The 26318-nt window shown below is 39.8% G+C and overlaps 1 protein-coding gene across 7 annotated transcripts in view; it reads left to right on the top strand.

Moving 5' to 3' along the window:
- nrxn2b (neurexin 2b) overlaps window positions 1-26318 on the top strand; it is a 736473-nt gene that overhangs the window by 293020 nt on the left and 417135 nt on the right. For 5 of the 7 annotated variants that reach the window (XM_044183093.1, XM_044183092.1, XM_044183090.1 and 2 more), the window contains 2 exons: window positions 5227-5528; window positions 20156-20200. In XM_044183093.1, the coding sequence (XP_044039028.1) occupies window positions 5227-5528; window positions 20156-20200 (347 nt within the window). The remainder of the gene's footprint in view (window positions 1-5226; window positions 5529-20155; window positions 20201-26318) is intronic. The other 2 variants (XM_044183088.1, XM_044183091.1) reach the window with 2 other exon arrangements.

The raw sequence follows: 26318 nt of genomic DNA, 5'->3' as shown, positions 1-26318 counted from the left end.
GCGTTGACTAATGCACCACACAAGTTTGGATGGAGCTACTCATGCAGCTCATCTTATTAAACCTGCTCTCGCTCAGTCTGAACTGAATCCAATTTAATAACACATGCTGCACTGCGTTTTTATTACTGTAATATCCACCAAAGACTAGCCTAAAATGGCACTTTCGGGGCAGCATTGACAAGCACAGATTGTATTTGTGTTCTCATGATATTTTATCACCATTTGTGATGCTGTGTTATTCCAGAGTAGGGACACTTGTTATAAATATCCATTCTTGGCATTGCTGTTGCAGGAAATCTAGATAGCATACATATTTACACATCATGATTCATATATTTGTTTGTGGCTTTTAAGTGAAGCTATAGTAGGATTGTCAGGAACATATAAGTTACAGTATGCGTGTATGTTGTTTAAGGGTGTGCCATATCATATCACGATAATATCGGTATAAGTTTTAATATGATAAAAAATTCATATCATGATAATGGTAAAATTCCGACTTGTTGACGTCATACCGTTACGCACAGCAACAAGAAGCATACCTGAAAGCGAAAGTAACATTGCTACCAGCTCCACGGTGGAGTTAGTTCCAAAAAGGGGGGAAGCTTCAGTAGTGTGGAAGTGGTTTGGTTACAAAAGATCAGATGTACAACAAACCACGGTAATATTTAAGAAGTACAAGAAGTCTGTAACAACAAAAGGGGGCAATACAACAAACTTATTTCACCGCCTCAAGCAGAAGCACCCGGTTGACTACGAGGAGAGCCATCCCTAGTGTTGTTGGAGTGTGTGATGGTCCAAGTCAATGGCATTGATTGCTGGAATTCCATTCTCTTCCTCTGTCCCCTCTCCCCCTCACGCTTTCACTGCGTAGCTCACAGAAATTAACCTCTGCCTCAAGATCAATGAAGGCCAGGGGTTGCAGAGGGCAAGCTGCTTGACACGACGACTGCAGAAAAGTCCTTAGCTATTGTTGGTGGCATGATGATGAAGTTTAAAGGCAGAGGGGAGAAAGAAACATCTTTTGGATGTGGTCTAAACTAAGTTGGCTCAGTGCTTGAAAAATAAGGTGATGTGATATTGTAGTGATTCCTGGGTTGAAATGTTACTTTTTCTTAGAGGGAAATTAGATGTCAGCTAGTGGGCAGTCCTTCAAGAGCTGGTAGGGGTTTGAGGTTTAGATTGAGACATTTTGGAAAGAGCTGTGCTTATAGTACCACTGAATGCATTCTTAGACCCTCCACTATCCTAGCCAGCAGAAGTTCCAACAATACTGCAGAATAATTCAGCATCATTCAGTCTGCATTTTCCTTTTTGTCTTTTGTACTTGCATCATAAAATTTTTGAAGCCACTGAACTTCTGAATCTGACGCGCAGGAGAAGCAGCCAGAAGTGCGACCGCTGAAACCGGGTGGATACATGTGGCCAGATGATGAACACCGGCTTGCCTCATTACATCTGCTTAGTAATGAAGCAATCGTTGATTAGATTTCTCTGCTTAGATGCATAGAGTATCATTTTTGATCCCTAAATATACCCAGTACTAAAGGTCCGTCCACCAAATGCAATGAAATCAAATACCAGAGGAACTCAACATTTAATTAATAACAAAGACATTATTACGGGTGGCTAAATTTCAAATGAGTCATTTCTGTGAGGTTAATTGAGACCTTGACAGCACTTAAGTCTCTGCTGCATGCTTGTATGTCTTGTCTTACCTCTGGCTACAGCATTGGCTCTTGGGCTTTATGGAAAGAGATTTGATCACTCCAAATGTGTAATCACTACAGTGCTGCCGTGGTAGCAAGAGGATGAGATAGAGATGTACAATAGATATAGCGACAAGCACATATTCAAGAAAGCTGAGGTGAGAAAGAAAGAGTAATTCTTTATATTAGTTTTTGTATCTTCAAAGCCGGGGCTGAAGTGATCTTCTTCTTTCTCCTGGGAAACTGGGAAGAGGGCTTTTCCAGTGCTATGCAGTGTGAAGGAGGATCACCTACTTCCTGGAGCATACAGGAGATTACTTACCCCAACTCGCAATATGAGATGGATCAGTGTCAGTTTTTGGATAACGCAACAATGCATTACTTGCTTGTCAGGTTTTTTTTCTACCTTTGAGACCAAAGTGAAGAACAAAAGTCAAATGATTGTATTCATTTTAAAATAATTTACCGAGGTGCATTGTTGACATCGTGACCAGACTGACGGGGTGCAACAGTGAAACACCCCACCCCACTTCCCTTCCTCTCCTGTCACTCCCTGATCCTCTCCACCTTTATCTCTATTCATTAAACAGACATAAACAAAAGAGGCTTTTTGTTTGCAGCCCGTGTCTCTCTGTTGCACGCGGCTCCATCTCACTGAGCTCATGGAAGCAATCACAAGCTGTTTGTTGCTTACCGTTAACAGCCTATACTTTGGGAGGGGGTCCAACTTAATACATAATTGAAAATGGTTGCTGTGGTCCATTTGGTACGCTTTTGTTCTTCCTACATCAGCAACGCAGGCACTGCCAGGAGGCTGCTCTTGGGGGATTTGCTTTTTTTCTCCGTGTCATTTTTCCACTCCATCTTTTTCTCTCTCTCCTTTGATGCCTTTTTTCGATGACAATTCACACTTCAGTTGAGATTGCTCTAAATTTCGATTTCAGCCAAAACGCTCTTTTAAGTAGCTGTCTCTGTCTGGATGCAATTCGTCCCTCACTTCCTCGTTTTTTTCCCCCACACATAAAATGTTTTCTTTTATGGGAGTGCATGCACCCATATTATGTGGCTGTGTTTGTCTCAAAGTGAGCTCTATCATCGCCTTTAATGTTCCAGAAGTATAGCAGTTAGTGTGTCACTTAACACAGCATTCTTTCTGCCTCTCACTATAACGTTTTTTCCTTTTTCATATGACTTCCATGCAGCAGTTATTCTTTAATTTTAACTTGGTGTTAATGAAATTATGTAATCAACTTTGCCTTATGTAAGCTATCACACATTGAATTGTCCATGGTCATATCTCAGTACAAAGTGCACAGCTATCAAATAGACACACTATTATCCATGACCACTCTTCTCCTCTCACCCAAGATTGCTCCTGTGGCAAACTCGCTTGCCCATGAGATTTGGCTTTCAATCTGTCTGCCAGCGGACCACCCCCTTTGGCTAGCCCCAGCCTTTCTCCCTAGGGAAATGCACAGAGGTCTTGGAGTGATTTTGCTGTAATGGAACTTCAGGATAAACTAGATTTGATGATCCACACATACAGGGGCCTCTTGGCAGTTTGAGTTTGCACCATCTCTTTCCAGTTTCAACCCTAAACCTCATTACCTGAGGCTGATTCTTCAATCTGGCCTCCCCAGGGAAACAGAGGTGAGGAGGGGCAAACGAACACAGGAAGTGGAGTGTCACTTCAGATCACAGTTCATGTCGGGAAATCAGTTGATCAACTGCTGAGTGGGGAAGAGTTATTTGAGAGTTGACAGATCTTGCTGTTATTGGTGATGTTGTGTGCATCTGTGCTTTTGCCAAAGGTCAATTTTTTTGTCACAACAAGGAGCTGATTTGTACCACTTATCTTAGGATTCATGGTATTCAGCCTTGGGGATCAGCCTTTTTATTTATTATTATATCTAAGATGAAACTCTATTGATCCTGCAGGGAAATTAGGTTATCACTATAGCAAAGGTTGTGTGATTCAGGGGGAAATACAGGATATGTGTAAAAGAATAAGCATATAACAGTAGAAAAAAATAAATAAAAAAGACTGCCTTCAGTGTCCACAATTTGACTGGTGTGGATTGAGGTGTCACTATTGTGAGTGTTGTTGCAGTTGGTACTTTTCGTTGTGACAGCTGCAGGTGTTTGTTCAGTTCCTGACAGATGCACACTGTGTCCTCCCCTGCTGCTGTTTGACATGTGTCCATTGTACAAACTGGTTGTTTTGACTGGTAGTGTGTGAACAAAGCTCAGTGCAGTGGAAGGAGGCCATGTGCTGCAGACGGACAGACAGGCATTAGCAAAGTTGTCCACACTTTCTTCCCTTTCTGTTTGGCTTCTTTGAGTTGCTCCTTTAGTCTACTTTGTCTGGTCTTGGCATTCATGCTTCTCCTGTTATCTTCTCTATCGTTTTCTTTTCTTTCCCAAAAACCTCCTCCTATCTAATTTTAACCCAGCTTTGCTCTGATGGAAGTTATATTATTTTACATAAGACACTCTCATGCCGCTGTATTATTCCATGGCAGATGCATCACTCTACACTGAAGGTGTTTTATGTGTTGGATTAATGTGTTGTTAATTTATTTGTAAACTAAAACAAATATTATTTTTGCCCAGTGAAGCTTCCATGATGGAAACATGTCCTGCGTGCATTAGAGCTGCAGCATCATCATCAATGTTGTAACGCTGGAATCAATAACCACAGCTAATCAGTTTCAGAAGCAATGAAGGGTTACATCAGTGTTAGTCTAGTGCTGGTTAAGTGAAGCCTGTGAGCAGTACCAGTGTTTAGAAGTAAATCTGCTCAGAGACTGTATTTTTAGGACATAATACTCTGCTTTGAATAATAATTTCAGTAATAACTTGGGTCTGATATGGTTTTTATTGACAAAAAAGTTACATTGACTAGTTGAAAATGATTAAAAGCATCACTTCTCCTTCTCCCTTATTACAGAATCCAGAATCTACTGTATGAATATGTAAATATTGATCATTACAAAAGTTTAACTGGTGGACAAAAGATGTCTCCTACTTACAGTAACTGGAAGTGTATGTGTGCTGGATGCTTTCCACATCACTCTTGTGTAGGTTGCATACTGGTGGGTTGCACTGATTGACCTCCAAACACACACACTGATACACGGGCTGAACTGAGATTTAAAGTGAGGGCAGAGAAACTTTCTCCCTTCAGCAGATGAAACAGCCTTCTAGTGTCAAACTCTGCACAACATCCAACTGAAGTAACACTAAGCAAAACACATTTTTAAGTGGATGGGGACTTAATGTACAAAGTTCCTTTGGAAAGAAAACACCAGTGTAGTTTTAATCAATTAACTCTAAAGTCTAACAAGCTGCAGCATACTAATCATATACACGTACATGTAGACTAAGAGTCACTTTGAGTATATTTACTCAATTGCTTTTTGATTTTTAACATAAGGGAACATTTGACCCAACAAACCATAATATCGGTGCAACTTCTTTTACCTTACCTTTCTTTTTCACTCCTTTTTTTCTCTAGGAAAGGAAGAGTCAGTAGCCACCTTCAAGGGCAACGAGTTCTTCTGCTACGACCTGTCGCTGACGCCCATCCAGAGCAGCACAGACGAGATCACACTTTCCTTCCGCACGCTGCAACGGAACGGCCTCATGCTGCACACCGGCAAGTCGGCCGACTACGTAAACCTTTCCTTGAAGAGCGGTGCAGTTTGGCTGGTCATCAACCTGGGCTCGGGGGCATTCGAGGCCCTGGTGGAGCCCGTCAACGGCAAGTTCAACGACAACGCCTGGCATGACGTGCGCGTCACCCGCAACCTGCGCCAGGTAAACACTGCCCGTGTAATCCAGGGCCACCGCAGTCGGAGTGGTGCCTTTGTCTGCCACCCACAATATCTCTGCTACTTTATTTGACTCTCCATCTTTACGTCTTTTCTCTCTGCACATGGAGCACACAGGGAGTGTTTGTCTCATTTTCCTTCTCTCCTCTCCTGTTGCTTGCTGCTCACTTTAACAGACGTTTTCTTTTTTTCCAGGTTGGGGCTGAACAGAAGGTGCTGGTGCTGTCTTTCTTGGCTTCATTTTTTTTTTTTCTTCGAAAATTACCAAAGATCCATCTTTTCATATTCAAAGGTCATTCAAAGGCAAAAAGTGAAAACGTCAAAGTGAAAATTAGACTATAATCTCATCATAGTCATATTTAGATTATAGTTAACACACATCATAATGAAACCAAAGAAAACTTTGCACATTTAAGGTGTTACCAAGGGCATTGTCTCATGCTGATATTAAAGAACAAGTGAAGAAAGTACTCCGCTCAGTATGCATGCACATAATGTACTCAGCTACACAAATGGAATGCACCCTAATTTATCAAAGGTGACAATGCACTTAAACTCTTTCTGAACAAATTACCCAACACTTCTTTACAAACCTTTAATCGTAGCTAATAGAAAATAAAATAGCACCAGCAACCTGAATGTATGTGTGTATGGTGTGTACTGCATGTCAGCTTGTTTCATCTACTTTGTTTTTTTCATATACACATATAAATACATGCACAGCAAAGCACTAAGTATATGCACACACACAGTACGCTATCTGAATACTGGACTCTCTGGATGCACTAGGTCATCATTTGGCAGTTGCAGATACCAGCTGTGAGATACAATCAATTTCACTTACACTTGCCGTGCTTACGTCTTCACATTTTTTTTGGTAATTGTAATTGGAATGAATGACTTGTCAGACCTAATAATGGGCATTGTAAGCTGCCCCGAATGCAAAAAAGCCTGATGTGAATGCATTAACACAAAGATGGTACATTAACTTCTTTGTGCGCACCTGCAAAAACATTCCCAGAAAGTTGGGGGGAAAAAAACAGCCAATAGTATCTAACTCTAGTACTTATAGACACCGGAGAAATTCCTCCCCATGCAAAAAAGGAAAACCTGAGAGCAAAGTGATTCTTAATGTGAAATAAGTGCTGTTAAATTATAGGGAGAAATGTCCATGCCAACCACACTCTGCAATCTGCAATAATATTATTATATATTTAAGAGTGGTGACTTAAAGTTGTGGAGCTGATGTTTTATCAGCATATGCTGTACTTGCTTTAGGATAAGGGCAAATGATCATGCACTCACCAACAGACACAGAAACTCAGATGCAGCATGACAGACACACACACACACACACACACACACACACACACACAGTCGGGGTCAAATATGTTGTGCTGCAGAGCTATGAGTGATCAGCAGAGTGAGACTAGCTTAATGAGTTTGGGAAGCCAACACAATTTTAAAGATTTACAGCAAGAGCCAACCCACCTACCACCAACTGCACCATAATGAGTATTAGGCAAATAAGTAGCACATGCACACACACACACGCTAAACTGAGACACTACCACCTGCCTGTTTGTCTGTCTCTCTGTCCGTCTGTCTATGTATGTGCCTATCTGTCTGTATTGGCATTTAATACCAGTACTACCAGTTACTAAATTATACCTACACATTATTATTAAATATAGTTCTGAACACAAGTTTCTATAATGTGTTTTGTTGAAGTATAGAGCTTTACTAGAATATATATTTTAAAACAACTGAGGAGAACTCTGCAAGTAATCTAATGCTCCATCCAAAGTTCAATCACTTGATTTAGAATTTACATATAAACAAGTGTTGCGTACTTGAAACTAGCTCACACATCTTGTAGTTTTAAGGTAATCTCACTTTATTCTCGATATTCTTGGGGAAAACATAAAAAATATAAACCTGACTACCAGACTTGTCTTAAGAAAATATAGATTGAGTACTGTTTTACATTATTTAAGATTTTTCTTCAGTTGTCCAAGTTACTCTGGATAATATGACCAGCTTGATCTCTCAAAATCTTGTATGAACACTTAATTTAGCTGTGCAGATAGCAAATACCTGTCCATGCCTTGACCCAGAACTAACCATCCACATCATGCTGTTCAGGGCCTCTCCATTAACTCACATAACAGCTTGAATCCTCAGTGGATCCTTTTAATTGACATAACAGGAGGCCTAAGTGTTAAAGAGCTCTATAGATTTACACTGGACCATCCCCACAAGAAGAGAGGTATCGATGACATTGACCACCTCTGACCCTGTGTTTACTCTCGGGCTGATACCCAACTGATCAATGAGCACTTCCATGCTTTGAGGTCTCGTAGAACACACATGCATTTACACAGTTACACATATGTCAGAGGAATTCAGTATTCCTATTATTAAAAGTAAGATCCAAAACATAAGACATAAAGCAAGATAAAATAATTTAAATAATTAAAACAAATACCATCAGTTAAGTGAAAGCCATAAGATAAAAGTGAGTCTTAAGAAGAGATTTAAAAGAGGTTACTGAGTTTGTATGCTTGAGATACTCAGGCAGGGAGTTCCACGGCTGAGCTCCCTAACCCTAACACATAACACTTTAGGAAAACCATTGTAGAAAAGGTTTCAGTCGTAGTCATCTGACACTGTTTTCAGAATCAAGACGTTTCGGCTCCCATCCGGAAGTCATTCTCAATTGTGAAAAAATGGGACGGGAACTAGAAATTTAAGCTACTCTGTGTTACATAAGCCCTGCCCTCAGAAAGGAATCTGAGTATCTGTTAATAGCTAGTTTCACCTGAAACTGACCTAATAGTTTTCAAGATGGCCCAGTAATCAGTAATCAGGCCTATGGTTTCCTTGAAACTTCTTGATTCTTTTTCTGGTTTTATATATTAATTATTTGATAGTTAAAAATAAAAGAACAAAAATGTGCTTGTAATTATCATTTAGTGTTACCAGTTGAAAAATATGTCAATCTCAACAATAATCAATTACACTCAAATGAGATAAAAACACTTTGATCCTTGGGGTAAAACTATTTAGTGGTACACAAAATAAAAAGTATTAATGAAAATCACAACAAAAAAAAAAATCTAATGACTGAATCTGATTTATTCTTTAATGGGATACCATTATTCTGTGTATGTTATACATAGCCAAGAGTGTGACAGTTTACAGGGTATAGAGGGTGGCTAAAATAACAGGAACACCTCACAATGTGATGCTGTCCAGTACAAAGACGTCAAAAACTACACCTTTCAAAAATGTGTTGAATTAACACTTCCATGATAGTCTAACAAACACTGACCATTATACATTTAGCAAAAGTATTGCATTGCATTTTGCTTGCTATTTTGTCCACACCCTGTATACAGTATAGTTTCCAAATATGCTCGTACTATACTCCATCACTCGAATGATAAGGACAATTCTGAATTCATTAAACAGTGTAAATGTACAATGTAAACAGTGCACCCACACAGATGCACCATTATTGCTTTATACTGCTCTTCCCATTGGAGCTAACATGATATCTTGCCTTAAAAATAACCTGCAGTCTACAAGACAAATGCTGGATTCCAACTGAGGTTATCATACAGCCCCAGTGGTCTCCAAAGTCTCATCCACTCTCTGTCTGTTGTTCTTAATGCCTCTTGCAATGTCATGCATATCTACCACTGCATCAGTAAGCTCCAAAATAAGTAAAGCCTGTGAGCTCTCACAAGCCAGTCTCTCTCTCTCCTTCTGTATGTGTATGTGTATATTTGCCATCTCTCTCCACAATACCTATGAATTTGTCAGCTTTGTGCGGGATAAAATGAAGCAGACAGAATTAGGTGAGGTGATAGAGGCTCTCTGCCAAGAGAGAGGAGGGAAAGGGGAGGAGTGGGGAGAAACGGTATATGCCTAACAAATGATCACAGATTCAGAGCTCCCCTTGGTGGCATCTGGTAATACTGCAAGTGTGTGTGGAAAGTGGTGTTTGGTGAGTTTGGCTAATCCCTGTGGTGTACAGTTGATAGGCAGGCAAGGACACTTGCCTTGACCTCTCATCGGTGGAAGTCTCTCCACACAATACACACACATCCCCACCAGTAAAATCCCTTCAATGCACACACTGGTTAGCATAAGCAGCAACGGATCCTTCCTTCACTCCTCCCTCTCTCTGCTCTCCCTAACATGATGAGCTACCATCATGGACATCTTGTAGACTTCAGCCCTAGTGACCTTGCTATTTCCCTCCTCTGGGATCACACACACTGACTAAACATACTGCAGAAAGAGGAAGGGCAAAGACAAAGATGGAAACCCTCATGTCAGAGTGTCTTGGGAAATAATAGATTTATCCGATACACTGCACCAAAACAGAACACACTGTAAAAATAGGTCAAATATTAAGTGCGCAATGGCACTCTGCATAGTCAGCATACATCTAGCAGTTAAGGCCCTTCTGTTAATGCATGTACAATGCATAGTTTAAATAAAAACTGCTCATTCTCTACTGTACTGTATGTTCTGAGTATAGATTTGTTGATCTTTTTAAATTCCACTCCGATTTTCCCCGAAGCCCTGCAGACACATGGACTGATCCGCACACTACTATATTCCTTGCAGGGATAACTTTTAGCACTGACAACTGGAAAAGTAAGCCACAATTCCATTGAAAATACCTTGGACAGAAACTAAAACCACTGGTGCCTGTGTTATTATGTTTTTACCCATTATTGTCAATGCAGTAAGTCAAAGTCAATCAGTTTGTGTGAACTGAAGAGTAGCAGTAGAGCAAGTGCAGATAGGGTAGAGGCTGATGTTCTGTGGGCCTTGATGAATGTTTGGTGGTTAATGTATTGACTTTAAACGTTAGTACTGAGACGGGAGCAGCAGAGCAACTGCCCCATGTCTGGAACCCAACTTAATTGATTAGTTACTGTTTTGGTTAATATTCCTCCAGTCAGGCCAATATCAAGAATTAACCAAAGTAACATGATTAGTTGCACTCAGTTTGTCAGCTTTAATTTAGTTTTTTTTTTTATTGATTACATTCTGTTGGTGAAGATCTTTTATGAGGATACAAAAGTGGTAAGCAAGAACTTTTCTGCACCGTGTTTACATGCATGTACACAATGCTGTTGAGAGCAGAGCGAAAGAAAGAATCACCTGCTATGCATAACGGGAATGTTTCAACGTGCTGCTCTGTAGTTGACTACAGTGTAGCTTTTGTGGTGGTATTTGTAGGCCCCATTAACTCGCCTTTATAATTTTGTCAGTGGTTTGGTTTTTGTCCTTGGTTTGTTGAGAGTATAGCAATGCAATGCGATGCCAGGAAAAAAATGCATGATGCCATGCTTTCGAACTACTGGCAAGATGGGAATACAGAAATACTTTCGATGTTGACGATTACTGGAGCAATCAGAATGGCCTCACATCACAATGTCCCGTAACAGGCACTTGCGTCCCACAGGACAACCGAGGCAGTCGGAGGAAACATGAGACACACACTGGCAGGGGAAAGGTGCGCTTGTATGTGTGTATTTTTTTTTGTTTGTTCATGAGAAGTAGAGAGAGTGAGAGAATGATTGTGTGCACAATAGCGAGTGGGAAGTGAAGTGTAGTGCTGATGTCTGAGACTAAAGGAATATCTGAGCAGTGGGAGGATGGGGGCACTGGGAGAGAGACAACAGTTTGTTCTCTACGACGAAAAGAAGAACAGAAGCAAGCTTTCTTTTAATTCCCCAATGTGACTTTACAACCAAAAGATTCAACATCCTCTGTGTCACAGAACTGGGCCAGTAGCTTTGCCAGCATCTAGAGAGAGACCTTTGAACTCAATATCTCTCTTTTTTTGCTATCCCATTTATCCCTTTTGTATCACTGTCACCCTTTCCTCCCTTTTATTATCTCACCTACAGTTTCACCTGTCCTTCTCTTCTCTCTGGCAGTCTCTCTCTTTCTGTCTACCTTCGATGTTCTTTAAGTCCCCCCCACCCATGCACAACTCTTTTCCATATAATCGGACCTTGGATGCAGCTATTGGATTCATGAATGGATCAAACAGATTTGTTCATGTTCTTTTAGTGCTGAATGCACAGCCCTGAGGTTCAACTGCTGGCCCAGAGTTCAACTGGAGAAGGCATGCTTTGATCTGCATCAGGATCAAGTTTAGCTAAGGTCATGTTGAGAATTATAATCTGTTACACATAGGCATTGACTGCTATGAACCATATGGGTGTTGTAATTTTGAGAAAGTCCGTTTATTATATTTACTACACAGCCTTAAAAATCTATAGAAAAGGGAACATATAAATGATTGTTTTGCTGTAGCCCAGATTGATATAAAACACTATTGATTCAACCTCTAGGAAAACCTTCATATTTGCTGTTCTGCAATCCCCCACTAACAGGATGTGTTGTGTTTTACCTACCTGGAAAAAATTAGTAGGGCTTGACTTTCTTTTAATAAACCGAAACAAAGACGGGAGACCACATGAGTAACTACAGAATCATGGCTATTATACAAAGAGAGAAAAACACAACTATTATTTTTTGATTGATTGTTTTTTTTTTATGCATGGCACTGAAATATAAGAGTAAGACCACTCTGCAAGGAGAAAAACATGACTTTCAAAGTTTGGGTCATTGTGAATCCACAGACATGCATGCAGCTGTTTATGATTGTGGAGGCTCAAGCACACCCTCATAGTCAATAATGGATAATAAAACTTAACACACACAAACTTTACAAGCAGCAAGAGAACAACAGATAAAAACCAATAAGGCAAACAGTTATTCAGTTGAGCACACACACACACACACACACAGACACACCCCATCAAATTCTAAACTTCTCCATGCATGTCTCCCATACAAAATAGAACTGGGCGCTAGCTAACTGTATGCATTCACATTCACATTCAACACACAATGCTGTTCTCACGCTATGCCTGCATTCGCCCTCGCTACTACCATATGGTTTCAATACAGAGAAACAGGCCGAGTCAAGGAATGGAAAACCTTTGATAAAAAAACTGACTTTCCACCCAAAACGTAGTGTGATTTGAAAATGAAAAACTGTCACAGCTCAGTTGCTGTCATGACTGAAAAATTCATCAGGGGGAATCATTGTCATTTATTAGCATTGTAAGATCTTCTACATGCGGTGTGATCTTCTAAAAGCATTATTTCTTTTTTAAATGAGGGATTTCCAAATGTACTGTTGCGTTTTAAACCCTTCATTCATCATTGAGTTGCTGGTATGTTGTAATCCATGTTACTAAGACATCGGCATATTTTAGAATCATGTTTTAAATGGCAGGGCATGTTGGGGAAATGATCACATTTATTTCATATGAGATGACAAAATGTCAACCCTCCCCCTTCAATCAATACTAGATGCCTGGATGCACCCCTCCTCCTTCTAGTTCTTTCTATCTCTACCTCTCTTACTTGTTCAGATTGTTTTTCATCCATTTCTGCAAGGCATGATCAGCTGCAATTACCCTCCCTCCTCCTCCTCCTCCATCAGTCCATCCCTCCTCGCTCTCCCTTCTCATCCAACCTTCCTCCAAGAAGCAGCCAGAATTCCTAAGAGAGAGCCAATCAGTTCCTCTCCCGCTCCTCTGCCGCTCCTCTTCCCCTCCCTTTCTCTCTAATTTTCACTCCATCTCTCTTGTCCATTTTTTGCTAGCAACTTGTCACTTAGCAACGGTGTCTGCTATGCTGTTGGGTAGTGAATCGTCCCTGGCTGGAGTACTCCAGTAGTTGCATTAACCCTTTCCATACAAGTCCTCCAGTTAAACACAATTATATTGTTGATAAAAGAATGTCTGAAAAGTCCTGATTTACTAGGTAGCAGCATTTACAAACCCTCCTGCCTTGGCCCTTGGACCTGCTGTGTACGCTGTGCAACAAGAAAAAAAGCAAAAGTAATTGGGTTAAACTGCTGAGCGAAGGTAGCATATTAACTTAATGAGTGACTGGTTACTCAAGCTATTTTACTCTGGAACCCTTGTCTTACATATTGTGGCCACCCCACACATGCAGCCTGTGGATTAGCTCCTACGATTCACATGCTAGCATCTTAACAAGGTCAGGATAATGTGTTTAGCATAATGACAGATTGAACCTGTTGTGGCCAAATCGAAAACGCCATTTAGAGTGCTCAGCTTTGCCAACACATACAGCACATATTCACTTTTATGGTGACGATAGGAATTGCTATTCCAGGCAGGCTGGGGTAGTGGATTTGTTTGATGTACATAATGACATGCTAACACCCCTGTAATCCTTTTCTCAGTTTACTGCCAATGACATTTTAAGTATTCCTAATGTGCTCCAGCCGAGCTGAGAGGAGGTGGGGGGGGGGGGCACAGTCATTGTGTGTGTGAGTGGATGATCTTATAGGTTCAGATTTTTTTGTTTTTATTTTTATTTTTTGTTTCTCTCCTCATGCTGATCAGAGGTCAACACCTCAAGCACAGCTTCTGTCTGCACATTGCCCAAACTACAAACATCTCGTGCTAAAAAAAAAAAATCGGCCCGGCTGTTTGATACCGACACCGAGTTCAACAAAAAGCTCATTTGCATCACATTTCCACAGCATTAGCATATCCGCTCGCATTCCCACGCTCACTCACTCATCAGCCTCGTTTGCCACTACCTGCTCCAGCACTTCCATGTTTATTCATCCCTCTGTCTCACATACATATAATCGGATAACAAATCTCTGCGCCATTAGCACATTCAAACAGGTGGAAACAGGTAATAAAATGCTGACAGAAACAGGTAAGAGATTGAGAAAGAGATTATGGGAGAGCACAGAGCAAATCAGCAGGGTGAACGATTTAGGAAGAGAATAGGAGAGGGGGACTTAGAAAGACTAGCAGCGAACATATTAATAACATCTTGTATCATTGTTGAAAACCTGTAGTAAAATAGCACCAAAGTGAAAGTTGAGACATTGATTTTAGGAATCCATAGCTGCTACCTGCATCCAAATCTGGAAGGTGTTGTCCCTCAAATCTGCCTTCTCTACTCTTGCTTCTGATAATTTCCTAGAATCACTCTTGACAACCCCACAGGACCTAGATCAGTTGGGAGGCAAAAGCAAGTAGGAGTTATTTCAGTCACAGTCAATCACAGGTGGAGAAACTGGTATCTTTGTTACAACAGATACAAAGGATAACATTTGGGCAAAATTATGCCCTTTTTTTGATGACTTTTAATGTCACTTATTTTCTCCGATTTAGCTGGATTCTGGAGTGCGGATCTTTTGTCTCCCCCTTCTTTCAGTTAGAGTAATTACACAAACACTGTCGATGCCTGCTTATGATGTGTGCCTACAGTGTGCTCTCTCCAGGCTCCTGTTCAGAAATAGTTACAAAAATACAGAGACATTTCCACAGTTCCAAGACAATAATCCATTGTTTAGGTAGAGTAAATGTAATTTGCTCCCATACATAGTCTACTCCAAATATTATACCAACCTGTCCAAGAGCAGTCACTTGATATCTGTCTCTGCCTCAGTCCGTTCTCTCAGCGCTCTCCAACAAGGAAAAGCTAAAGCTACACCAATGGTTATCCGTGTTTTTCTCGCTGTCGATCCCTTTCTTTTCTTTTTTATCTGAAGCATCAGACACTTTTCTTGGACGCGTCTTAGGTTTTACTCCTAGTTGCTGTAGTCTACTCCGTCGCTACGGTTGCTCCAGAGCCATGTAGAGAGAGAATTGCGTCATCTCTGTTCAATTTCAGTGGCTTCATTGGCATGACTGCATACAATACAACATTGCCAAAGCATATCAACACAAACTATACAATCATAATAAACAAAATACACAATAAACAATGCTCAATAATACACATTGTCTCCAATGGACCTTTTTTTTTTTTTTACAGCAATGGTGGGTCGCGGAGCTCTCTACATGGCTCTGGGTTGCTCCCCGCTTCCGCTCTGGCAAACCAATCATTGTTGGTTGCTGTAAAACGCATCATTACCAGTGCACCAACGTGGGAATGTTGCCACAGACACCAGATTAAAAACTTCCATATACTGCGAAATACACAGAGATTTACCTGGAGATGATAGGCTTAATCAGCATTGTGTGAACTCGTTTGGCAAGGGTTTGAAATGCAACAGACTTGTTTAAGTTTCCTTATTTACCCACTGTCAAAACTAGGAAAATATACCTTCTCACAGAAGCATCCACTAAATAGTCCAATGCAATGTCACATTGTTGATTTTGCACAGGGAAAGTACAATGAAATCAACCCAAGAATGTATGGTACATCATAAAAAGCTGTTGATTAGTATTCAAATGGTTTACGGCAGCTTAGTTTATTCTAGATCTTTACCGTGACATGTTATAGCCTTAACATAACATTTGACACTGAACTTAGCCCCATCTTGATGGAATCGAAAGAGAAAGAAGGGTGTACAAGGAGGGAGTCAGTCAGTCAGTCAGAGATGGGAAAATAGAGATGGGGATGATAGGAAGCACAACAGAAAAGGAGTGAGAATTATGTCCCTCTGCATTGCAATACACAAAATGTTCTACTGCAATTTTCATGCACTCACACACCTATACAGAAGCACACACCCTCGCACGCTGTTTGTTTGCAGACTTCTCTCTGCCGTAATTGCAGTGACATTTATATTTGCACCTGAAGCCTGGCTGCCGGTTTCCATTACTTGGAGCCAGATTTAGAGAGAGGCAAACTAGAGTGAATGGTGGGTGATTGGAATGAACATGGAACCAAATGTACCTGAAAGAGTTATTTTGAATCGCAGCCCAGCTCCCCTCCATCTGAGAGGGTCACCCACAGAGTCTGTATTACGGAGGAATGCCTGACACACCACACCTGCATAAATACCCAGCAAGGCACATTAATGTATATTATATATGCTCTCACTCATACAGCCAACAAAAATTGAGCTTATACTTACATGTTTACAACACATACAACATTTTCTCTAATCATTAATTCAGACTGTGAATGTTTCGCCTAATGACAAATAGCACCCATTCCCTCCCCTCTCACCCCACAATGCTGCTCCACAATATAAGTTTTATCACTTATTTCTAAAGGCCCAAATTGGAAATGTATAGGAGAACGGTCATCAGTCTTAGAACTTTCTCAGTTACAATGATAAATCTATCCGGACTGGGGATCTTTGCTCCACTGCACTATCCATTGATCATTTTCACAGCTTTGTCATTAAATATTTATTCAGCTTATTTGCTGGTGGCCGCAGTTCAGTAACGTCCAACTCAACAATAACATTATTTTACATATTGCCCAAGTCTGGCTGGCATCCTGCAGGTCTTCGGCACAAGTTGAAAGAGCCACGTCAACCATTTCACCTGTCTGTGAAATGCACAGCTACGAAACACTGAATTACCATGTTAACAGTATTAGCGTCAGCTAATTTCTCCTCTTTTCCTACCCCATCCCCCACAGATGCAACACAAAGTTGTTTGTTTGGGCCTATGGTTGTTTACATGACCGGGCGCTTTATACTCCATGGCATTTGCCATTTCCCACATGGGTCAATTACAGACAGGGTGATGGGCAAAGTAGAAACCCCCCCACTAAGACAATTCGGCCGTCCTTGCCGATACTTTCTGAGAAGGAGGGATCTCATATGGTTTACTATTGTAGGATATGGCATGCATTTTTCCTGTATCCATCCTGCATTAGTATTGTACACACTTCCTTCTTGAACATCTTGGAGCAAAAACAAAATTGGGAAATCATGACAGAAACCCTTTAAACCAACTAGTTACCAGACTTCGATTTGTAGCAAAACTAGAACAAAACTTTAATTTTCTGCACGATTGATCTTGACAATGGAGCACCAGTTCAGCAGTACTTACAGTTCTCAAGCCTGCAGTAAAAAGTCTGACTTGTATAATAGCTATGCCTCAAGATCTTCTGTAACAATGAACAAAGAAATAATTAAGTTTCCTTATTCATTGAATTTAGGTTTTAAATCACAGGTTCCAAATTCATGTTCTTTTCATCTCCTTCATTCCTTTGTCTGTTGGACAGTCTCTATCCATTAGTCTGCATGTTTTAACCCTGTGGATTTAATCCTTTATGGACATATGCTCAGGAAAATCAAAATAAACCTGCCCTTCTTATATGTATATACTGCTTACTCACAGAACCATGTAGACACACATATGCTCACTCATTATACAAGATTATGCAGACACCATGGATAATGTAATATCTTCCTTTAATTTCCACCACCCATCTTTTCACTTGCTGCCATCACTTTATTGTGTAATTTCAAAGATGATCTGCAATTTTTGAAGGACACATTTTTCACAACCATCCCAGGGCCGTTCTGTCAAAGACATGAGGGATCTAAAACTTACAGAATTCAAAATCTTGCATTTAGTAATCTCTCATTTCTTTTCCTCCGCTGCATCACAGGCCGTCTTCAATTAGTTTTGAAAAGCCCACAGTCATTGCCACCTTTGTATTTGTCTAATTTAATTAATCATTGTCAGGTTCCCAGTTGTTGGAGCTTCCTATCATATCCGCTCTTTGATGTATCAGCTGTTGTCATTGTAAACTCAGAGACGTGGGAGTGGTGTGGATATTCAAGTTCACACCCACCATTGAATCTTACCTAGTTAATGGTTTAAGAGGAGTCATTAGACAAAGTGGATGACTGGTGACAGCACTTTACCATGACCCCGGATCAAAGAGTGGGCGGGCATGAAGCTTCAAATCTGCCAGGACTTTGTTTATGGTTGCCACTTCGACTCAACTCCCACACAGATGGCACGAATACATAGTAATCCATCCCACACATAAACACACCCACCGCACTGTACCTACTGTACATTCTTCAAGGACAGACTTACGGACCCACTTGCACACCATTTCAATGTGGACCCCTAAACAAAGTTTCGATCTTATGTATACTTATCAACTGCCTGACTCTGTTTTTAAAACAGCATTAGGCAAGATTATAACTTTATGCAAAATCTGGTCTGTTTTAACAGCCTAAGTCACAAATTGGGATTTCAATTGGGAAGTGCCCCATTCCCATATATATATATATATATATATATATATATATATATATATATATATATATATATATATATATATATATATATATATATATATATATATATATATATATATATATATATATATTAGTATGGAGGACCCAGCCTGACGTAATGTTTGTAATGAAACTGTATCTTTTAGCTTTAACTAAAATATTGCTGTTTAACTGGACTTCAGTAATGCAACCTTTACTACAAAGTGAGCTTTACTACTTTAGCTTTGTTTAGCCCAGTGGCAGTGCTTCGCAAAGTGAAGTTCAGCGTTATTCTCAGAACTGTCCCATTTTCCATCACTGGAGTTTGCAGGCCTTACATAACAGTGACATGACGTTTCAAAGACAAGAAATCAGACAGACATAAGATGTGTGACATGATTCCTTATTTATTGACTGCTTTATTTCTATTTCATGTTCTAGTTTGCATTCTTTTCTCTTCCCAGTGACTGCAAGCTTTGCCTTTTATTGTGGAAATGACTTAAATGACTAAATGAACATTTCTGTCTCTTTCAGGATGCTGCAGATACCAGAACCCTCAATGAAGTGTCATTCTTTCTGCCCTTCTCTATCCTTTTCTCTCATGCTCTATAATATGCTAAATTAATTCTGTTTTCCAAAATGCCCCTGATGATTTCACATTACTACCTTTAACAATGGAAATGCAATGTTTTTACCATAATTGTCCATTTTTACAATGCAATACTTTCTTTTTGGTTTTCTCTTGCATATATCACAGTAGCCCCTTAATGACTACTTGGGGAAATTTTGCTTAGAGATTTGCACCTTTTCAAGTCATCAACACATGATTGGCCTCGCCCAGTACTAAAGAACGCAATTTTTAGATGGACTAGACCCTACCGCCAGCCAAGCTCGCTGACCAGATTAGCCTCTCAGAGTGAATACTTATACTGATGTATTTTACCCTCATTCCCTTCCCCGCTCAAAACAAACATCCCCATCAAAACTGCCCAAATCCCCTCTGTGGAAGTTGATTTGCTAACTCTTGTCTCTTTTACTAACAAGCTTCAGAATTCTTCCAATTTGATTATTTTCATTGGTGAATTTTCTTTTCCCTTACCTTTTATGATTTCAACGACTAACACTGTGTCATTCACGGAATGTGAACCATCTGTTGTTTTCTCTACTTAACTTGCGACTTACATACTAACAAATGTATTGTTATCCTTTTATTCCTTTTGTTTTTTTATGCTTTTATTTCGTAGACTACCCTTTTAAAACTAAATAGTTATACAATTGCTTTCTTTATTTCTTTATTTGGATGTTTTATATAAACAACAGGAAAAATATGCATTCTTCTTCTTTAAATTACATTTTACTATTGCATTACATTTTTCTTAGAATCGAATCGCCTGTTAAAAGGAGAAGCTGGTTTTGCAAAAGGCGATTTTTCTTTTTTTTCTTTCCCACTTTTTTGGGGTGTGTTTTCTTGAGTTTAAGGTTTGTCATTATTTTTTTTTTCTTTCTCCTCCCCCTGTTTTCTCCTGAAGCACGCAGGCATTGGACACGCTATGGTAAACAAACTGCATTATATGGTAGATATCATTCTAATTGTCTTATACTTTGGTTTGCCCTGGGTTTTCCGTTACCTCTTTCTATTCTGTTTGCCTTACTGAAAGTACAATCCGCCATCAGTTCCAAGGTAGCTGAAAAACTCCACCTCTCTGTTTTTCTTTTAGCCCTCTCTACATATATGTTATCGCTTTTTATTGCCATCCAGTTCTCCCCTTCCTGAAAATAATTAATGTTCATCCAAAGAGGTCTGCCCAAAAGGATATAGAAATTAGATAAATTTTGATTTTAAGATTTTATTTGTTTTGTTATTTATTTTCTGACCCTTTTTAGTTGGTTATTTGTTATATTTCTTTTACTTTACTATCCGTATGAAGAAATAAAGAATCATAATGCAAGATATTTTCTCAATTGAGTATTAGAAAAGTATTAAGAGTTTACTCACTTTGTTATTCCCTGTTTCCTCTTTTATTTTCTTAGAAGAACCCTATGAAGTGAGTGTACACAGCAGAGTTCTCAAGCAGACAAATCGCCTACTATGGCAACTCCAGTGAGAGGAAGTAAAAAAAAAACTAATGAAAAAAAAAAAAAAAAAGCTTTTCGTTCATTAATTTCCCCAACTTTTTAACAACATGAGAGGAATGGCACTGAGGAGACCATCTTGCTATGTTGCCTCAGTTGGCCCTGTTATGGAGCAACCTGTTATCTAGGCTTGCCATCCTGTGTTTTATGGAGTCATGAAGAGTATTTACAACTCTTGATTTAGTGGCCAAAGCCGTCACTGTAAAGTAGGCCTCAAATGAGGGCTTGATCCCATTAGTGGCCTTAGGCTGATTTATGGTCAAGATGGAGCTGTTCCCAGACCTGCACCTGAACACAATTAATAAAGCCCTTTAATGTGGCAGTAGTCCCCTGAACTGGGGGGCAGAAATGATCAAACCAAGAGTACTGATGCAAGCTCATTATTGAAAATAAAATGGTAATTGCACTTTTATTAAGCTGCAAAGCGGGGGAAGTTTTTCAAAATATCTTGCAGATGTTTATGTTTAAAAAATCAAGTAACACCTTACTAGGACCTTATTTTAAAAATTATACTGAGCTGAATGTACTATAGTGCTGCCAATAAACACTGGTAGACCACCCTTAGCATGTAGTTGTGATCAATCTTGCTTGCTTTCACTGGACTTTCTAATCAATAAATTAAGCTCTCTGCCCATTGATGCAGACCATAAATGGAACTGCCTGGGAAAATCTGAACTGTGTGCTATCGACCCCTCATTAACACTAACACTAACTTATATTTCTTATACTTTACTGGCCTCACCCCTTGCATGAAGAGACTTGACGACCCCCCCACCCCCCACCCCTTTTTTTATATAAAGATTGCATTGAGTATATATGTATATGTATATATCATCGCTAACATATATACATACATATATCAATTGTCCTAATATAATCAATATAGCCATAAAACATGTTAGCCACACCCTCTTGCTGTTTTATTTATTTGATTTTACTTTCTTTGATTTTATTTTATTTCTTTGACTTTAACTTCAAAATTAACTTACGAAAATGAATAATGACCTCACACCATATCTTGCTGAAACTAAAAAAAAAAAAAAATGGGGAAAAAGTAAAGAGGGGAGGCAGATTTTCATTTTCTAGGTGAATAGAGGATTGATGCCTTAAGGAATACATTTGCACAGTCCATCATAACACATGAATCCACTGTATCTGGCAGTGACTCACGTCTTGGCTCAAATTTGACAAAAGTGATGAAGCAATTTTGAGCTCACATCAAAAATACTGCGGTGAAATTCTAATGGAGGCATTATGACAACTGATTTTTTTTTGTATCCAATAGCGTTGAGGGCAGGGACAGTGATGATACAGTATGTCCTACCACTGAAATTGCTCTATTCACCAAGATAGGGATGTCCTCTCTCCCCTCTCAATTTTCCCTATTCTTTAAAAAACCCTCTCATTTCCGTTGATTTCATTTGTGATTGATGACATCCTGTCCCACTTCCACCTCCAAACTGACAGTATCCAGTGGTTGTGTTCCTGCACCCTGTTTGCATGTTTGTATTGGCTAGAACGTCTTCGCATTAACATACTCACAGGGTGTAAATGCTGCTCTAGCCCAGCGCGTGTCAGTCTGTTTTACACGTGTCTAGATGGGTTTTTCTGTTGCATTCTTGTCCAGATAAAAAACCTTGACATTTAAAGCTCTCTTCCTTTCCCATTTGTCTGGTGTTGTGGTACCCTGCAATTAAACTGACTTCCCTACTACTTCCCCATTTTGTCGCATCTTGCCAGATGGTTTATTTGTTTTTTGTTGTTGTTGGTCTGTTTGTGTTGTGTCTACTTGAATTCCCCAGCCATCCCCCCTCCATCCCCATCCTTCCTGTCATCTCTCCATTTAAGTGCATGGCTTGTGTGTCACCCTGTTTGCTTGGATGGGTTCATTTTGTTTCCTCTTAACCAAAACAAACCCTTGTCACATGAAATAACACATTCAGTCCAAATCTGGACCTGGTTTGAGCAATCAAATTGCAGAGGACTTTTAAAGAATCCTCATCCACTCTAATCATTTTGACTAAATTAACTAAAACAGTGTTACTAATCTACTGTTTGAATCAAACCTTTGTTGTAACTGTACTAACAACCATTTTTGTGTCTGACTTTCCCTTACTTACAAAAGTACTAACCGATTTTGTTCACCCTCCAACTCTTTTCGGCACAAATCTAAAGAACTTCCCCCCTTTCTCTCCCCCATCCCTTGACAACTGTTGCCAAAACAGCACTCGCCCCAAGCTTCCTAACCCTCCCTCACGTCTTTACTAACCTAGAGATGTAGCTTAGTTCAAAGGTTCATAGTTTAGCTTACCAAAACTACAGATTCCATATTTAGTGTTGAAAGACAGATTCTCCTCCTACAATAAATTACTAATTAATACACGTTGACAAGCTGCCAGACACCTATTGAAGTCCACCGCTGGATGGGAACCCCTTCTTTTCCTGTCTCTCTTAAACATCCTTCCTTCCTGCAGGTCTGGCTTTGACCTGAGCTAATGGGAGGGAAGGGGGTGGGCAATGTGTGCAGTCTATTACGATGCATTTCTCCTGTGAGCCTTCAACTGTATAATGTAATATATTAACTCCAAAATATAATGCATTTTTTTTCTCCCTGCAAAAGATCTCTGACAGTAATAAAATGTAGTGCCAACGAGGGTAAGTGATACATTTTCAAGGTAAGCTTGTTGCCTCCTCTCTGCACGGATTATGACGTTAAATATATGAAGTGGACTGTGCTGTATAAGTCAGACATTGCTGACAAAGAATCTACAGACTCTCAGTGAAAGTAAAGATCGGATGCTCCAATTCACGACTGCCTTTGGGAATTGAATAGAATATGTGTGCACAGTGAGAGTGAGTAACTCCCACAAAGCTATTCTCCATTGTATGGTGTTGAAAGCCTGACAGGATATTGCTTCAAATACCATAAAGTGTAAAATCCTTTTTTTTTTCTCAAATTGGGAAATGGCTAACATAAGCTTTAAGACTTGCTTTGATACTTCTCCTCAGCGCCACCTGTGTTCATTCTGATGCATTTCTTTAGGCTGCTGTACTTCCGTTACCTTCTGCCCTCTTCCTCATTTCTTCTTTTTTTTTTTTTTTTAATTTTAGACTAGTCAGCACATAAGTTGCTATCAGAGTCCTCAAAATCAATAAACACAGCTGTGATAGTCCTCAGTATGTTGGGAATTGTGTGAACGTGTGTAAGGCGTGATGTAGATAGATCTCCAAGCACACATGATTTACACTTTAAGCTCACTAAAATAAAACATGGTTGTAGTGTGCACAGGATCTGGTTAGTCGTATCATCTCAAGTATAGGGTTACTGTCTTCATTGCATTCGATATAAGTGTGGTCATTGTAATCCCCAGCACAGTTGGAATCATGTTGACCCTTGTTTACTTTATGACACGGAGCATTCAGCTGTCGTCAGCTGCAGTCATGGAGCCAGATATGGTCAATGAGCCAGTAACACGCTCAGCTGGGCACACCGCAGGACTTCACACAGAGAACAGTTCTAGTTCACCATACACTACACGTGAAGCCCCGTTACAAAATCTTTGTTGTTCTAGTATAAGTCGGTGGTTTATGAGGAACAAGCATAAAAGAGAAAGACTGATTGAATAGAAGAGAGGCTAATAACGTAACAGAAACCATTACCCCACCACAGCACCATCTTGGCATGTGAATGGGTAAAATGGAATGCTTCTCATGATTTTAATTCAGAGCTGTGGCAATCACTTCACAGTATATTCAGCTGTAAACAGCTCCGGTCTGTGTTTTCTACGATATCGGGGACACACAGTTCAGCACGGATCAGACAGGTCTGTCTGGTTTCTGTGTGTACTGGGCTAAAGAAGAATTTGAAGAACAGCTGGGTAAAAAAAAAACCAAGGGATCCAATAGAAGCAGCAAGTGGGCTATGGAGGTAGATCTCTGTGTTACGTGTGTTGTCTAATTTAAATAGCCCTATTTTTTTTAATGGTCGTGTGTTAGCCGATTGTGTTAGGTACGTATGGAAGGATGAAGACGGCCAGATTTTTACACTTGAGTTTTTGTCAATTGTATTCATTTTAATGAATCTAGTAGAATTAAATTCTCACTGAAAAAAAGAGAAGAGAAGGATGCTAGAAATGTATTAATTAGCCAGTTATATTTTTGCATTTATGAGGCGTTGTTCTTAGATTATCACACTAGGCAATGTTTCAAGAAGGACTGTGATCACACAATTACAAAGAATTTTGTTCAGGGCATATTGTTGCATGTGCTCAGGTCTCTTTTTTTTCCCCAGCAAAAGAAATCACAGTTGTTTTCATACAGTAAACAATGGGATAAGCCACTGTCTCATGTTAATGGAAAAAAAACTGTTTAAGAAATACAAAGAGATCAAGTAGTTGCAGTATCCTGGCGGAGGGCGTATAGTCACTAACCCCGGCTGTTCTACATGTCCTCACTCAGCACTGCTTTAGTTCTCTCACTTCAGTTACTTTGAATACGTTCACAATCAATGAAACACAGAGTCAAGTGGCATTTCATTTAGTGGATCCAACATTTCAACAACCGTTCTTCTTTTACCTGTGAGCTATTATCACCATTAAGTATAGAGCGATAAAAGAGGGAGCTAATGCTGGGGGTTCGCCTTTGCAGATATTACCATGTTTTATCAAAGTGAAACTTTGCTTTAAAGTGACTTTATGGTTTAAATGACCTGATGTTAGCTTCTTCTATGCCTCAATCATATTTGCCTATTGGGACCAGGAGGATGAGCACTACGACAGGTGGATCCAGAGTATCCAGATTATGTTTTATGTTTTACTCAGCTGCGGTTGGTCAGTACCGCAGGACCTGCCTTCTCTTGGTGACAATATTATTTCAAGCTATATTTCTTCACACTGGTTTTTTATTGCTTTTTAGGTCAACCTCTGATCACACAATTAATCAATTAATATAATGTGATTGCCCCGGGCATTTTTTAAATACACTGCATACATTAAAAGCTTTAATGAACCATTTAAATGGTGGGATCTGGGATCTAATCTGGGATCTAATTTTGCCTCTTTAGCTGGGAACTTTATAGGTGTCTGGCAGCTAGCCAATGCTAGTCCCTCATAGCCCCAATGAGCACATCCTTCCCTGAAAACAACCCTCCGCAAAATATTTTTTCCCAAATCCAAAGAGCCAAGCTTGGCCATAAAAGATGTTGATGTTCTTCAGCGCTTTAGTCAACATTTTAATTTCAGAAACTTTACAGGTTATATATCTACCCTTTGACTCTCCATCCTCTCTCCTCATTTCGATGAGAGGTCATGCAATGGGTAGTCCGTAGGAATATTTTAAATGGAATATACGTCGTTGCCCCCTTGTTTCTCCTCCTTAGCCACCTGTAAGGTTTCTCTCGTCACCGTAGGATAAATGAAGTTGCCCAGCTGAAAGCTCCATTCGAGATCTTCAAAGATGACCCCAACGCACCAGCACTGTCAACCGCAGATTCTTCATTGCAGACACATCTGGCCAATATGACCGCTCGTTCTCACTAAGTAGCAACGGCAGACATAAAAA

The sequence above is a fragment of the Siniperca chuatsi genome, linkage group LG22 (assembly GCF_020085105.1).
Source record: "Siniperca chuatsi isolate FFG_IHB_CAS linkage group LG22, ASM2008510v1, whole genome shotgun sequence".
NCBI lineage: Eukaryota > Metazoa > Chordata > Actinopteri > Centrarchiformes > Sinipercidae > Siniperca > Siniperca chuatsi.
This window is presented reverse-complemented; position numbering and strand designations above follow the sequence as displayed.